This window comes from Ictalurus punctatus, chromosome 4 (genome assembly GCF_001660625.3).
Source record: "Ictalurus punctatus breed USDA103 chromosome 4, Coco_2.0, whole genome shotgun sequence".
Lineage (NCBI taxonomy): Eukaryota > Metazoa > Chordata > Actinopteri > Siluriformes > Ictaluridae > Ictalurus > Ictalurus punctatus.
Window position 1 is genome coordinate 32,417,296 of NC_071284.1, and position 16,494 is coordinate 32,433,789.

General features: G+C 36.6%; 2 protein-coding genes across 2 annotated transcripts; both read left to right on the forward strand.

Annotated features, from left to right (window-relative positions):
• Window positions 1–2,304: 2,304 nt before the first annotated feature.
• LOC108264112 (extracellular calcium-sensing receptor-like) lies at window positions 2,305–5,825 on the forward strand. The gene is made up of 6 exons (XM_053678339.1): window positions 2,305–2,519; window positions 2,908–3,199; window positions 3,316–4,107; window positions 4,273–4,500; window positions 4,648–4,771; window positions 4,918–5,825. Exons 1-6 carry the CDS (start codon window positions 2,305–2,307, stop codon window positions 5,823–5,825), a joined length of 2,559 nt encoding a protein of 852 aa, XP_053534314.1.
• A 6,032-nt stretch (window positions 5,826–11,857) lies between these two features.
• On the forward strand, window positions 11,858–15,140 carry LOC108264113 (extracellular calcium-sensing receptor-like). The gene is made up of 6 exons (XM_017465415.3): window positions 11,858–12,072; window positions 12,174–12,465; window positions 12,607–13,398; window positions 13,544–13,771; window positions 13,928–14,051; window positions 14,239–15,140. The coding sequence occupies exons 1-6, from the start codon at window positions 11,858–11,860 to the stop codon at window positions 15,138–15,140; spliced, it is 2,553 nt and encodes an 850-aa protein (XP_017320904.1).
• Window positions 15,141–16,494: the final 1,354 nt, after the last annotated feature.

Here is a 16,494-nt window from a genome sequence, read left to right on the forward strand (position 1 = left end):
TTAATAATTTGTTTATATCACATATAATGAGCTCGCCAGTCTCGCAATGCGTTGCAGTGGTCTGAATGCAGACGTAACAACCGCTCACTTATTTAGTGGCTCAGTCCTGGAGAGGGTAAGAAGCGAGCGTGTAGAGGGAAGCAGGACATGCGCATGCACACACACACACACATACACACAAACATACTAAAACACACTCATTCTACACTCTCTACTCATACTTTCTCTTCGGTTCTGTTCCATAGTCTGTTCTTTTGTTCTCTCTTGTCTTGTTTAAATGCAGATGCTGACAAGTTTGTGTTGTTAACATGTTAAGACAGTCAAGCATTTGGAAAATGTTTGTTGTTTCATGTGTGTGAGACAGGTTCTGTGTTGGATTTGCTGCTTCAGCTTGAACCCAGGTTTTATATAATATAAACTGAACAGACAGACTTTCAAGGAGAGGTGTGACTTACAGTTCTCCATGTAGTCTGAGATTCAGGATTTTCCCTTCATTTTAATCAGATCCAAAGTACCTAGTAACTTGCTACTTGATTAGTCTTCTCATTGCATACTTTATTACTATTACTCATTACTATTACTATTATTACTATTATTAACATCATTACTTTTACTGTTATTTAAATAATTATTTTTATAAGTAATTTTGCTTGTACTTGAGTAAAACATTCGGCTTCTCTACCTACCTCTGCATCTCACACTGTAGGCCTAAATGTTTAAATGTGAGGCAAGGAAGCACTGAAACTCAGTTAAAAGCTAAAAGCTCATTAACGTGTTATACCCAGCATCACTTTAATATGCTCTTTTTTTTTTAAAACCCAAAACATCTTCATATACACTAAGCTTATTTTGTCAAGCTAATAAAAATTTTATTGGATTGTATGCAGTGGTAACACATGGTTATAATTATCTGACAGTTCAATGTGTATATGTGCGCAATATATTTAACGTATATACATATACGTATATAACGTATATGTGCACAATATATTTATTTAGTTTATCATAGTGAGAAAGCACCTAAATGAAGCCCTGGGCTCCAAGAATGACATCAGATAGATCAGCACAAAGATGTGCTTTTAAAGTGTGGGCATGAACAAGCCAACCTCCAACCTTTTGCAAATGACCCTTTATTCGTTTTAATCACCCTTTAATCATATTGAACAGGAAATGAACAAAATGCGAGACGATACTGTTTAAAACCACCTTTTTAATCATTTTTCATGGATTTTACTGGAGTTACTCTTTATTGCTGTCAGATGTAAATATAATTATCTGGTTTTCAAATTGTTCACTTTGCTTTATTTTTTTATTTTTTTATTTTTATTTTTATTTTTTTTTAAGCGAAGTTTCAGGCAGCTGAGATGGCGACAGTTGCAAGTAAAAGTTTTATTACAAAATATAGGCAAACAGTTCCAAATCATGAGGCAAAGATCGAGTGTGATTGAGTCCAGGTGTGAATGGCCAGTAATCAGGAGAATGTAAAAGTGAAAATGGTTATGTCTCGATCAGCTCTCTTGATCCCTAGGTCATGAATCTGTGTCTACACGAGTTTGGGCACTGGTAAGGATCCTGGCTCACTACACATTGGGACACTTATAACTCAATTTCCGGTCACAAGATTATGTACTCCATTGGAAAACGTCATCAAAAATGAAAAACTTAAAAATATTTAAGTTTTATATGTCATATAAACTTGTTAGCTTAATCACATGCATTTCTTTCATGGTACTTCAAGCAGGATCATGCACTAGCTAGTGGATTTTTTAAATTATTAAACACTTAAAAGTCATTAGACTCAAACAAACTGTACACAGTAAAATCCCTAGTGTTGAATTAACAACCAGAGTGTTTATATGAGTCCAATGGATTCATATAGACTATTTTGTCTATATGCTACATCTGCCATGATTGTCTTGAGAATGATGAAACTTTTCCATGTGACACTCAAAGGAAAGTTTTTCTCTGATCGATTGGTCAGTAGTAAACAACCAACCAGTGGACATTGCCTTAATTTAGGCATTTTAAATAAGAATCCTTGAATAATGTTCTGTCCATTACAATGGACACAGTGTCTGAAGGGGTTAAAGTAACAAGCTAAACAAAGTCTTGAATCCTCCTTTAGGAATAGTGATGCTCATATATGCAAGTCACACCCCCTTTGAGTGTGGCCATCTAACATTATTGAGAATCTGCCTCACCAATTTGTATATAAATCCAGCAAATCCTTTTTGCTTACTGCACATCGAACTGAAATAAAACATATCGAGTATGCTCTTAAGAATTCTATTACTAGATAGATAAATGGAGCCAGTCTATACCCTGTTGCATGTGGTAATGGCCATTCTTAATTTTTCAAGAACTAATGCAACTACTTGTAACATACAAGGATGGCCAGTGTATCCACAGCTGTGGAATGATGGTGACATCATAGTTGGAGGTATTTTCCCCTTACATAGTAATTGGGAGATCAGAGATTCATCCTATTCAGTCATTCCACAGCCACTGAAGTGCATAAGGTAAGCATTTACATTTACATTTATTCATTTAGCAGACGCTTTTATCCAAAGCGACTTACAAATGAGAAAATACAAGCAAAGCAATATCAAGCAGAGAACAATACAAGTAGTTCTACCATACAAGATCCATTAATTGATTTCCAGAAGAAGCAAAGTGTGCAGAGAAGTGGTGTAAGTGCCAAAGTGTTTTTAATTATTTATTTTATTTATTTATTTATTATATAAAAAAAAAACAGCATGAGGAACGTAATATTTAAGAAATTGGTCAAACATGTATTACACTAGAGTTTCATGACTCCAAAATAACAACTCAGTGATTGAACTCTTTAAGATGATTTAAATTAAACAACTATCATTATATTTTTTTCTTGTTTTTTTTTTTGACCAGTCTTGATTTCACAGCCTTGCAGTCTTCACTGACCCTGATTTTTGCAATAGAGGAGATCAACAACAGTTCATCATTACTGCCTGGAATCACATTGGGCTATAAGATATTTGATACATGTAGCTCTGCAACAATGGGGGTTAAAATGGCTATGGCACTTGTAAATGGATATGAGAACTCAATCTCAGATGAGCCTTGTACAAAGCCTGCACAGGTGCAAGCTATAGTAGGTGAGGCATATTCAACAGTGTCTATGGCTGTCGCAAAGAGTATAGGACCTTTCAGCATTCCTCTAGTAAGAAATTATTTATTAACAATCAATTTTATAAGAACAACATTTAAATAATAAAAATAAAGGACAAAAATGTAACTTTTTATATTACTAACATTTAATTTTATGTACCATTTCAGATCAGTTATTTTTCCACCTGTGAGTGTCTCTCTGACAAGAGGAAATACCCCTCGTTTCTGCGCACTATCCCTAGTGACTACATCCAGAGCAGAGCCTTGGCAGAAATGGTCAGTTATTTTGGCTGGACCTGGGTGGGAGCAATAAGAAGAGATGATGACTATGGTAACAGTGGGATGGCTGCATTTACTGAAGTTGCAGAGCAATTGGGCATATGCTTAGAGTATTCCCTTCGATTTTCTAAAACATACTCAAAAGAAAGAGTGCTGAAAATTGTTGAGCAGATCAAAAATGCCACGTCTCGAGTGATTGTGGGATTTCTTGGCACTCGTGAGCTGGAGGTCTTGCTCCATGTTTTTTTTGAGCACAACATTACTGGATTCCAGTGGGTAGGAACTGAGGGTTGGATCTCTGATTCAGAATTGGCCACACTAGATAAGAACAACATACTACAAGGAGCCATCGGACTAGCCATTCCCAAAACGAAGGTTACAGGTCTACAAAACTTCTTTCGAGATATAAGACCACTGAAATCTGCAGGTAGCATCATTTTTAAAGAATTCTGGGAGACTCTCTTTAAGTGTAAATATACAGTGCAGAATAATTCAGAGGACATATCAGTGTGCACAGGAGAAGAGAAATTGTCTGAGGTGGAAAACATCTTCAGTGACATTTCCCTGATGCCTATTTTCAGTAATGTTTATAAAGGAGTGTATGCTATTGCCCATACCCTACACAACTTTCTTGGGTGCAAACAAACATGTCCTACAAAGACTCAGCCTGATCCTCTCACAGTGAGTCAGCAGTGTTTCAAATTCCTATTTTTTGCACTTGGGCCTCAGAGCTTTGATATATACTTGTAACAGTAAGCAGGCAGAATATTGTACTGTTATGAATAAAAAGCATGAGTTAAGCAACCTAATGTTAATTACAATATAGACTGTGCTCTGTCTTAACAGTTTCTACAACACCTTAAAAAAGTGCATTTTAAAAGCAAAGAAGGTGAAGAAGTTTATTTTGATGAAAATGGCGACCCTCCTGCAAAATATGAAATAATAAACTGGCAAGTAAATGCAGAATATCAACATGAATTTGTGACTGTTGGACTTTATGACTCCTCTGTCTCCTTGAGTGAGCATCTAATGATAAATATGACATGTATTGTGTGGGCACAGAATGACACTCAGGTGAGTAAAAAGGTAGACACTGTAAATTTGGTACAGTCAAATCAGTCCTCTAATGAAGTGAGTAGTTACAATGTGTATTTGAAAGTTAGAAGTTAAACATATCATGATATGCATTTTGAGATTATTAAATGTTTTTCTTTATCATAGGTGCCAAAATCTGTGTGCAGTGAGAGTTGTCCTCCTGGCACAAGGAAGGCTGTACAGAAAGGAAAGCCAATCTGTTGCTTTGACTGCCTACCATGTGCTGAAGGAGAGATCAGTAACATGACAGGTACAAAGACCCCAAAAGGGAAACAAATATGAAGTAGATTTATATTGCTGCTGTCACTAGATATTTGAATTCCTTATTACAAGAACTGCTGCAGAAGTAACAATAATATTTTGCTTTCTGCTGTTGTTTATTTCCTTTCTATACAGATTCCATTACCTGTGAACAATGTCAGCAAGATTACTGGTCAAATCCTCAGAGAGATGAATGTGTAAGGAAAGAAATTGAATATCTTTCTTATGAGGAAACTATGGGGATTTTGCTAACAGCTGCTTCTATTATTGGTTCATTGATGACAATGGTAATAACAATAGTATTATTTAAATATAGAAATACCCCAATAGTGAAAGCCAACAACTCTGAACTGAGCTTCCTGCTTCTCTTCTCGCTAGCTCTGTGTTTTCTTTGTTCACTTACATTCATTGGTCAGCCTTCTGATTGGTCCTGTATGCTACGTCACACAGCGTTTGGGATCACATTTGTCCTCTGCATCTCTTGTGTCCTGGGAAAAACTGTAGTGGTGTTAATGGCCTTCAGGGCTACACTTCCAGGTAGTAATGTCATGAAATGGTTTGGGCCTCCACAACAGAGACTCAGTGTTCTTGTATTCACTCTCATACAGGTGCTTATTTGTTTACTTTGGTTAACAATATCCCCTCCTTTCCCCTTCAAGAATCTAAAGCGCTCCAAGGAAAAGATCATTCTAGAATGCCATTTGGGATCAGCTATAGGTTTTTGGGCTGTGTTGGGTTATATAGGACTTTTAGCATTGTTATGTTTTATTTTGGCTTTTCTGGCTCGGAAGTTGCCTGATAATTTTAATGAAGCTAAATTCATCACATTCAGTATGCTCATATTCTGTGCAGTTTGGATCACCTTTATTCCTGCTTATGTCAGTTCTCCTGGAAAATTCACTGTAGCTGTGGAAATATTTGCCATTTTAGCATCAAGCTTTGGTTTGCTATTTTGCATTTTTTTCCCAAAATGTTACATAATTATATTAAAACCAGAAAAAAATAATAAGAAACAACTGATGGGTAAAATCCCAGATAGTTGAGTAAGTACTATAGGTATTCACTTAGAGTATAAAAAGTTACTTACTTATAAAAAGTCTACACATGCCTGTTAAAATGGTAGGTTTTTATGAAGTAAAAGAATGAAACATGTCACAAGCTAAATCTTGTCAGATCTTCCCCCACCTTTATTGTGAAATTACAAAGAATACAAGTAAAGTGAAACACAGGGGGATCCATCAAATTCTAAGGGCATCTCCTGTGCACAGCCTGCTTCAGGTCACCCCACAGATTTTTGGATGTATTCAGATCTGGGCTCTGGCAAGTTCATTCAAAAACTTTTTATCTTCTTTTGGTTAAGCTATTCCTTTGCTGTTTGTCGTTGTATGCTTAGGGTCATTGTCATGCTGGAAGGTGAAATTTCTTTTCATGTTCAGCTTACTAAAACTAACTGGTATTTGTAGCTATTCCTGATTCCCTCCACCTTACTGTATAAAATGAGTCTATATTGATCACATATACATATGCACAGTGAAATTATTTTCTTTGCATACCCCAGCATGTTAGGAAGCTGGGGTCAGAGCACAGGGTCAGCCATGATACAGCACCCCTGGAGCAGAGAGGGTTAATTGCTTTGCTCAAGGGCCAAACAGTGGCAGCTTGGCAGTGCTGGGGCTTGAATCCCTGATCAGTAAACCAGAGCCTTAACCACCAAACCACCACTGCCCATAAAAGCCTCAGTTCTGGCTGAGGAAATGCAGCCTTAAAGCATTCACTTATGGTATGGTGGCTAGACAGAAGCCCTTTCTCACTAAAAACATCCAAACTCAACTAAGTCACCCAAGACCACCCAAATTCCACAATTCCAAAAGGTATAATAATTAACCATTGTAATTGGTCTCATCAGACCATAACACCTTTTCTCCACTTGTTGATGATGGTCTTCACAATGTTCCTTGGAAATTATTTTATACTCATCTCCTGATTGATACCTTTTGACAAGTGAGACCCCATACATGCTGTGTAAGATCTTTGCGGACCATGGCTTCAGCAGTCAGATGAAACCAAGAAGATATCAAGAAAATGTATGGGTGTGAAGACTATTTATATCCATTGTACATTTGTGGCATATATATGGCCCTGAAATCCAACCTGGAAGCAACACCTCAATCTAGACACTTAAATATATATATATATATATATATATATATATATATATATATTTACTGTAAAAAGCTGTGTCAATTGGTTCCACACAACTACAATTAAATTATGTACTAGAGAAATTCAAGAAAACAGGACAAATGGTATTTAAATAGATGCAAACCATTTGTACTTGTTAACATTTTGTGTCGTGTATATGTCCCTTTTACTTGATAATGTTATCTTGAACTAAAGGAAACAGAGTAATAGCAACATAAAGTTATGTATTTCCATTATCTGATGTAGTTAAGTAAATGTAATTCAGCTGATTTTAATTTGATCTACAAAACTGCCACCACTACCAATAAATATAAACTGAGAATATTTTCAAAAGTTACATTTATTATAGCGAATATTTATTTGCTAATTGTTATAATGTCACATACACCACTTTTTAAATTTTCCAATAAACTTAAAATAAATTCACTTCAAAATTAAAATCAGTTTCTCATTGTTTAAAAAAAAAAAAAAACATTCTGCTGAACAGTAAGTTAAGAAAAAATACATGTTTTTGCAATTTCTTTCTTCCAAAAAGACAAAAAGTTAAAATAGTTAAAATAAGAATGTGTGTAAAGGAGACAAGGAGTATGCCCCAAATGCTCTATTATTCATTTAAACTTTTCGAGCTTTCAGAAATTTCAGAAGTAGTATACAGTTTTCAATTGTCCATACTGAAAATAAAAAGTCACAGTTCAAAACATTTTCAAACAATTTCAAAACACAGTCCTTTTAACAACAACAACAAAATCCTTCTTGCAATTGTCTTGGATGCTCAAATCATTCAATCATTTTTTTTTTCTTACAGTATCTGGATTTTGTGTGAATGCTTGTGTGCATCAAGTATTATTACGACCTTCTGAAACAACTCAAGCATGTACTTGAGGTCAGGTGGATCGTTCAGGTTCAGGAGCTCCATGCACCTGGAGATGCTGGGTCAGTAGCTTTGACAATGTAGATTCCATTACCTGTGTGAGCCATTTCTTTCTCAGTATTCTCAAAGTCCACATCCTAAAACAAGGCACAAAATAAGGAAAACAACTTTCACTTGAATTGTCCATTGCAATTTATCAACAACCCTCAAATATAATATACTCTTTTAGAGATTTGAGAGCCCAGCTGTATTTGCATTGTCATTTGGGTTTCAGATCAAAATACGAATATGAGCTTTTGTTTCCGGGTATTTTTATGTGGATGTGTTACAAGACACAGCACAATTTGTATCAGACCACCCAATTTTTAGCTGAGCAAAAGTATTGGAACATGTGACTGACAGGTGTTACTTGTTAAATTGATTGCTTAAACACTAAATAGCTACAACTGGTGAATATATACAATGTTTGATATATACAAAAATACATCAATGTGACTATATATACATGTAGTCAGCAAACCGATATCAAAGGGCAGATCACTCTCAGAGTCAGGACAGGTAGAGTTCAAAAACCAGAAACATCACAAGATAAATATAGATCAGACTATCAAGCACAACCACAAAGGCAAAATTGGTGAGCACTGGCTTCTGGCGTTGTTAAATATTGTCACCCATAGATGACATCATCTTTGGTTCGGAAGCAGCACACAAAGCTGAGGGAGCAGCATCCAAGGCAGGGCAGGAAGGCCTGGACTGGATTCTGGAACGGCCCAACCTGCACAGATTTAACACATCAAAACACACAAAACATACCCGCAGAATATTGCGATTTGTACCAATATAGACACAAAAAGAGTCGGAGAGAAACTCATTAGGTTTAAAGAGCTGACCATCTTTAAAAGAGCTATAATGTTTTTGACAAGCTGCATGATAATTAACAACTCAAGGATTTTAAGATGGGCACAACTTGGAAAGACTGATTTGTATATATTTTACTGAATCAATGACCTCAAAATTGTCTCTGTAATACTGCATGAACTTGAAAGCAGTGGATAAAGGATCATCTTTTGATGTAGCTTTCAGCAGAGGGTTACATGAAGATAATCACAGTTGTATCACCTTGAATCCGTAGTCAATGTCGATTCTCTCGCATATTTGTTTTTTTTTGTTTGTTTTGTTTTTTTTTGTATGAGAGTGTTTCATAGTGTTTTTGTATTTTTTGTTTCAAAGCTTCTTGCAAGTTAGTTGCCGTTCAGTTGTTCATCTCAGCTTCAGTGTGAACAAAGGGACAGACTGTATTGTTTTTCTGAATGTGTGCATTTCACTACAGACATTACATTGACTGAATAAACATTTGTTTGGTAATGCTGACAATACAGTTTCTCTGTTGAAACAACTCCGTTTAATTATTTTAAATTTTTAGGTTAGAACATGCTGACAACCCTCTTTCTAAGTCAATGTATTGGAGTTGGTCCAAATGTCCCCTTAGTGTGAAGGGTCACTGCAAATCAATATAAACTTGTTCTGACTGATCAACTTTATCCTATGATGAAACATTTCTACCCTGATGGCACTGGTGTCTTCTGGGATGTCAACACTCTCATCCACAAGACACAAGAGGTCACTGTTGCTTTGTTGTTGAGTTTGATTGTTTCTTTTTCTCATTAGAAAACTTGGTTATTTGGTTAAAAGCTGGTTACAGTGCATCGGGAAAGTATTCACAGCGCGTCATTTTTTCTGCATTTTGTTATGTTACAGCCTTATTCCAAAATGGATTAAATTCATTATTTTCCTCAACATTCTAAAAACAATACCCCATAATGACAATGTGAAAGAAATTTGTTTTATTTTTATTAAAAATAAAAAAACAAACAAAGCACATTTACATAAGTGTTCACAGCCTTTGCCACGACACTCAAAATTGAGCTCAGGTGCATCCTGTTTCCACTGATCATCCTTGAGATGTTTCTACAACTTGATTGGGGTCCAGCTGTGGTAAATTCAGTTGATTGAACATGATTTGGAAAGGCACACACCTGTCTATATAAGGTCCCACAGTTAACAATGCATGTCAGAGCACAAACCAAGCCATGAAGTCCAAGGAACTGTCTGTAGACCTCTGAGACAGGATTGTATCAATGCACAGATCTGGGTAAGGGAACAAAAGCATTTCTGCAGCATTGAAGGTCCCAATGAGCACAGTGGCATCCATCATCCGTAAATGGAAGAAGTTTGGAACCAGCAGGACTCTTCCTAGAGCTGGCCGCCTGGCCAAACTGAGCGGTCGGGGGGGAGGGCCTTAGTCAGGGAGGTGACCAAAAACCAAATGGTCATTCTGACAGAGCTCCAGCATGTCTCTGTGGAGAGAGGAGAACCTTCCAGAGGAACAACCATCTCTGCAGCACTCCACCAATCAGGCCTGTATGGTAGAGTGGCCAGACGGAATCCACTCCTCAGTAAAAGGCACGTGACAGCCCGCCTCGAGTTTGCCAAAAGGCATCTGAAGGACTCAGACCAAAGATTGAACAAAGATTGAACTCTTTGGCCTGAATGGCAAGCGTCATGTCTGGAGGAAACCAGACACCACTCATCACCTAGAGAATACCATCCCTACAGTGAAGCATGGTGGTGGAAGCATAATGCTGTGGGGATGTTTTTCAGTGGCAGGAACTGGGAGACTAGTTAGGATTGAGGGAAAGATGAATGCAGCAATGTACAGAGACATCCTTGATGAAAACCTGCTCTAGAGCGCTCTGGACCTCAGACTGGGGCGAAGGTTTTACTTGCAATAGGACAATGACCCTAAGCACACAGCCAATATAACAAAGGAGTGGCAACAGGACAACTCTGTGAATGTCCTTGAGTGACCCAGCCAAAGCCTAGACTTGAACCCGATTGAACATCTCTGGAGAGATCTGAAAATGGCTGTGCACCGACACTCCCATCCAACCTGATGGAGCTTGAGAGGTCTTGCAAAGAAGAATGGGAGAAACTGCCCAAAAATAGGTGTGCCAAACTTGTAGCATCATACTCAAAAAGACTTGAGGCTGTAATTGGTGCCAAAGGTGCTTCAATAAAGTATTGAGCAAAGGCTGTGAATTCTTATGTACATGTGCTTTTTTTGTTTCTTATTTTTAATAAATTTGCAAAGATTTCAAACAAATTTCTTTCACATTGTCATTATGGGGTATTGTTTGTAGAATTTTGAGGAAAATAATGAATTTAATCCATTTTGTTATAAGGCTGTAACATAACAAAATGTGGAAAAAGTGAAGCATTGTGAATACTTTCCGGATGCACTGTATGTCCACCATATGAGGAGTCATTTGGCTTTCTGTATATTTTGTCTTTATATCTTTTATTCTATATTTAGTAGTTGTGTTAGTAGTTGCATATATTTTTTCTATATTAGTAGTTATCATTTGAAATATCAGATATAAATGATTTATGTGGTAGTCTCACCAATACTACAAACAAAAAAGATAGAAACGATAAAGAATGCACAATGTGCTGTTTTTAAAACATGTTGTAACTGTGTGAAATAAACTGAATAGTTAATAATAAATCTTACAAATTGCAAATGTATCTTGATGTTCTCTTAAAATTGTACAAAATTATCTAATGTCTGGCCACTGGTTATTGTAAAGCTCAATACAAACAGGCAAATTAAATATATGCCAAAAATACTCTTTTTGGATGCAGTGGCCGAATACTAGAGCTTTACCAGCATACCATTTTTTTCACAGAAATCTTTCATTAAAAATAAATTAAAGGGTTAATAAATTAATTTGGTCTCTTTCTGTTTGTGAAACAAAAACCCATGGGTAAAATAGGAGGTTCCATTGTTACACCTCCACGTACTGCGACCCACTAGTGTAAAATTACGTTAGAGGACTTGTATTTCCAACTGTATAAATGCCAGAATGTTTTTCCAGTTCAGCTTGCTGAATCTTTGTTCCTAGTACATTCACTCTTAATCTCTACCTGAACATTTTTAGATGCATGGAGCCTGCCTTTACATTCCTACATGTGGTAATAGCCATGATTAATTTTTCTACAGCTAATGAAATGGCATGTAGCCTGCAAGGAGAGCCTGTATACCCACAGTTATGGAAAACTGGTGATATTATTGTTGGAGGGATTTTCCCATTTCATAGCAGTTGGGAAATCAGAGACTTATCCTATGTGTCGATGCCACCGCCACTAAAATGCATGAGGTAAGCAGCATTAGTGCATTACATCTGTGGTATTATTAACACAAAGATCAGCAGTGTTCAAAGTTTTGTCCTATCTTGTCTCTGTCTTTTAATTTATTTAGTCTTGATTTCAGAGCCTTCCAGTATTCACAGGCTTTGATATTTGCAGTAGAAGAAATCAACAACAGCTCTTCATTGCTACCTGGAGTTTCACTGGGTTACAAGATCTATGACACATGTAGTTCAATGGCAAGGGGGGTAAAAGTGGCACTGGAACTCATTAATGGAAATGAGAAATCAGACCCAAATGAGATCTGTACAAAGCCAGCCCAGGTACAAGCTATAATAGGAGACACAGCCTCCTCACCGTGCATGGCCATTGCAAAAAGTATTGGCCCTTTTAGCGTCCCTATTGTAAGTATTTATGTAATTATCAGTGTTATGTTTTTTTTTTTTGTTTTGTTTTGTTTTGTTTTTTTGCTTTTCATGCTTCATCTATGTGGCAAAAGTTCTGAAGGTTCATAATACCTAATCTTCCAGTGTCAATCCATCTAGATCAGTCACTATGCCACTTGCGAGTGTCTCAGTGACAAAAGGAAATATCCCTCATTTCTACGCACTATTCCAAGTGATTATCATCAGAGCAGAGCACTGGCAGAAATGGTCAAACACTTTGGTTGGACCTGGGTGGGAGCATTAAGAACTGATGATGATTATGGGAACAGTGGCATGGCCACATTCTCTAAAATTGCAGAACAACTGGGTGTCTGCTTAGAATATTCCCTTCCATTTTTTAGAACCTACTCACAAGAAAAAGTGCTGAGAATTGTTGAGCAAATCAAAAGTTCCACTTCTCGAGTGATTGTTGCTTTTCTTGCTCATTGGGACTTGGAGATCTTACTCCATGTGTTTTTTGAGCACAACATCACTGGATATCAGTGGGTGGGAACTGAGGGCTGGATCTCTGATTCTGCTGTAGCCACACTGGATAAGCACAATATTCTGCAAGGAGCCATAGGGCTGGCTATTCCCAAAACAAAGGTGATGGGTCTGAAGGACTTCATTCTAGATATAAATCCACTGAAATCTGCAGGAAGTGAAATTTTTACTAAATTCTGGGAGGCTATGTTTAAGTGTAAATACCATACTCAGAATGATTCAGTAGATACAAAAATTTGCACAGGCAATGAGAAACTTTCTGACATAGAAAACACATTCACAGACATGTCACTGCTGCCTATTTTCAATAATGTATATAAGGGTGTATATGCTGTTGCCCATACCCTACATGGCCTTCTTGACTGCAGGCAAACATGTCCTACAAAGAAGCAACCCGATCCTCTTACAGTGAGTTAAAACTCTCTTTTAATCATTAGGCCAAACCATTTTTTCCAAACACATATCAGTGAAAAATACACAAATGCATAATAACATCTTACTGTGACCCATTTTTGTAAATGTAAATTTTTGAAATTTTTACTCAATTCATCAGTTCCTAGAGCACCTAAAAAGAGTGCGTTTTGAAACAGCTGAAGGAGAAGAAGTTTATTTTGATTTAAATGGTGACCCTGCTGCAAAATATGAAGTAATAAACTGGAAAACAAGTAATGAACACCAACATGAATTTGTTACTGTTGGACTCTATGACTCATCCTTTCCTGTTCATGATCGATTAAATGTAAACATGACCTCAATTACATGGGCACGAGGTACCAATAAGGTGTGTACAAGCAATAAAAAGTGTATGGGACTCAATAATCAAATTAGCATTTCTCTTTGTAGTTACTTGATGTATTTGAAAAACATTATTTGTAAAAACCATCAATTAAAGTAATACAAATTATTTTGTAAATAATCACGTTTTTCTGGATAATAGATACCAATATCTGTGTGCAGTGAGAGCTGTCCTCCTGGCACAAGGAAGGCTGTACAGAAAGGGAAACCTATATGCTGTTTTGACTGCATACCATGTGCTGAAGGAGAGATCAGTAACATGACAGGTAAATATGGGAACAGGGAAAATATGAAATACTAATGTCAAAGCAATATACATGTATAATAATGTATTTTTTTTTTTTTATTATTCATTTATTTATTTATTTATTTATTTTCTTCTTGGTGATAGTAGTAGAATTTATTTTAATTGTCTATAATATTTTTTTTTTATGTGCTCTAACTCTGTTACAGATTCTATTGCATGTGATCAATGTGAACAAGAGTATTGGTCAAATCCACCCAGGAATCAATGTGTAAAGAAGGAAATTGAATATCTGTCTTATGATGAAATTATGGGAATTTTACTGACAACTATTTCTGCTATTGGTACATTTATAACTGTAATAATAGCAATCATATTCTTTAGATATAAAAATACCCCAATAGTCAAGGCCAACAACTCTGAGCTGAGCTTCTTGCTGCTCTTCTCATTGGCTCTGTGTTTCCTTTGTTCACTTACTTTCATTGGTCAACCTTCTGATTGGTCCTGTATGCTGCGCCACACAGCGTTTGGGATCACATTTGTCCTCTGCATCTCCTGTGTTCTGGGGAAAACATTAGTGGTGTTAATGGCCTTCAGGGCAACACTTCCAGGCAGTAATGTCATGAAATGGTTTGGGCCTTCACAGCAAAGACTAAGTGTTCTTGCTTTCACTCTCATACAGGTACTTATTTGTGTGCTTTGGTTGACAATATCCCCTCCTTTTCCGTTCAAAAATCTAAAACACTATAAGGAAAAGATCATTCTCGAATGTGATTTGGGCTCAACCATAGGTTTCTGGGCCATTTTGGGTTATATTGGACTTTTGGCTCTTTTATGTTTTATTTTAGCATTTTTAGCTCGGAAGTTGCCTGATAATTTTAATGAAGCCAAATTCATCACATTCAGCATGCTCATATTCTGTGCAGTATGGATCACTTTTATTCCAGCTTATGTCAGTTCTCCTGGAAAATTCACTGTAGCTGTGGAGATATTTGCCATTTTGGCCTCAAGTTTTGCTTTACTATTTTGCATATTTCTTCCAAAATGTTATATAATGTTACTAAAACCAGAGAAGAATTCAAAAAAGCATATGATGGGGAGGAATGCTTAAAAATCTTACTCTAAATATTTTTATTTATTTATTTTTTTTTTGGAAAGACCTTTTATATTAACAGTTTTAATTGCACATTGTACACATTTTACCACGCTCAGTTAATATGGTTGTGCTTGAAAGTTTGTGAACCAATTAGATTTTTTTTATATTTCACACAAGTCCTCAAAGTAACAATGCGAGTCCAGTTAAATGAATGAGACAAAATATTATACTTGGTCATTTATTCATTGAGGAAAATGGTCCATGGTATCACATATCTGTGTGAACAGATGTATGTGAACCTTTGCTTTCAGTATCTGATGTGCCCCCTTTGTGCAACAATAACTGCTAAATCTTTCCAGTAACTTTTGATCAGTCCTGCACATCAGCTTGGAGGAATTTTAGCCCTCATGAATTGCTTGCTTCAGGTCCTTCCACAACATTTGTATTGGATTAATGTCAGGACTTGCTCATTCCAAAACATTAAGTTTATTCTTCTTTAACCATTCTTTGGTAGAATGACTTGGGTGCTTAGGGCCGTTGTTTTGCTGCATACTCACTTTCTCTTGAGATTCAGTTGATGAATGGATGTTCTAACATTTTCTTTTAGAATTTGCTAGTATAATTCAGAATTATTTTTTTCATCAACAGTGGCAAGCCGTCCTGGACCAAATGCAGTCCAAAACCATGTCCCAAACAGTTAACATGTTAAAACAGTCCCAAACCATGATACTACCACCACCATGTTGGAATGCAGTGTTTTCCTTTCTCCATACATAGCACTTCTCATTTAAACCAAAAATTCTATTTTGGCATCTATCCACAAAAAATATTTTTCCATTAGCCTTCTAGCTTGTCCACTTGATCTTTAGCAAACTGCAGACAGGCAGCAATGTTCTTTTTGGAGAGCAGTAGTTTTCTCCTTGCAACACTTCCGTGCTCACCATTGTTATTCAGTGTTCTCCTGATGGTGGACTCCTGAACATTAACATTTGTCAATGGGAAAGAGGTCTTTAGTTGCTCAGAAGTTACTCTGGGTTCCTTTGTGAACCCATGGACTATTACATGTCTTGCTCTTGCAGTGCTCTTTGTTGGTTGACCACTCCTGGTCTTGAGTTTGTTCTTTGGTTTTGAATTGATTTCATGTTAACACAATCTGTCTGCCTGTGGATTGGTGGAGTCCAAACTCTTTAGAGATGGTTTTGTAACCTTTTCCAGCCTGATGAGCATCAACAATTCGTTTTCTGAGGTCCTCAGAAATCTTCTTTGTTCATGTCATGATACATTTCCACAAACACGTGCTGTGAAGTTCAAACTTTGATAGACCCTGTTCTTCAGACAGAACAGGGTTCTCACTCACACCTGTAATCTC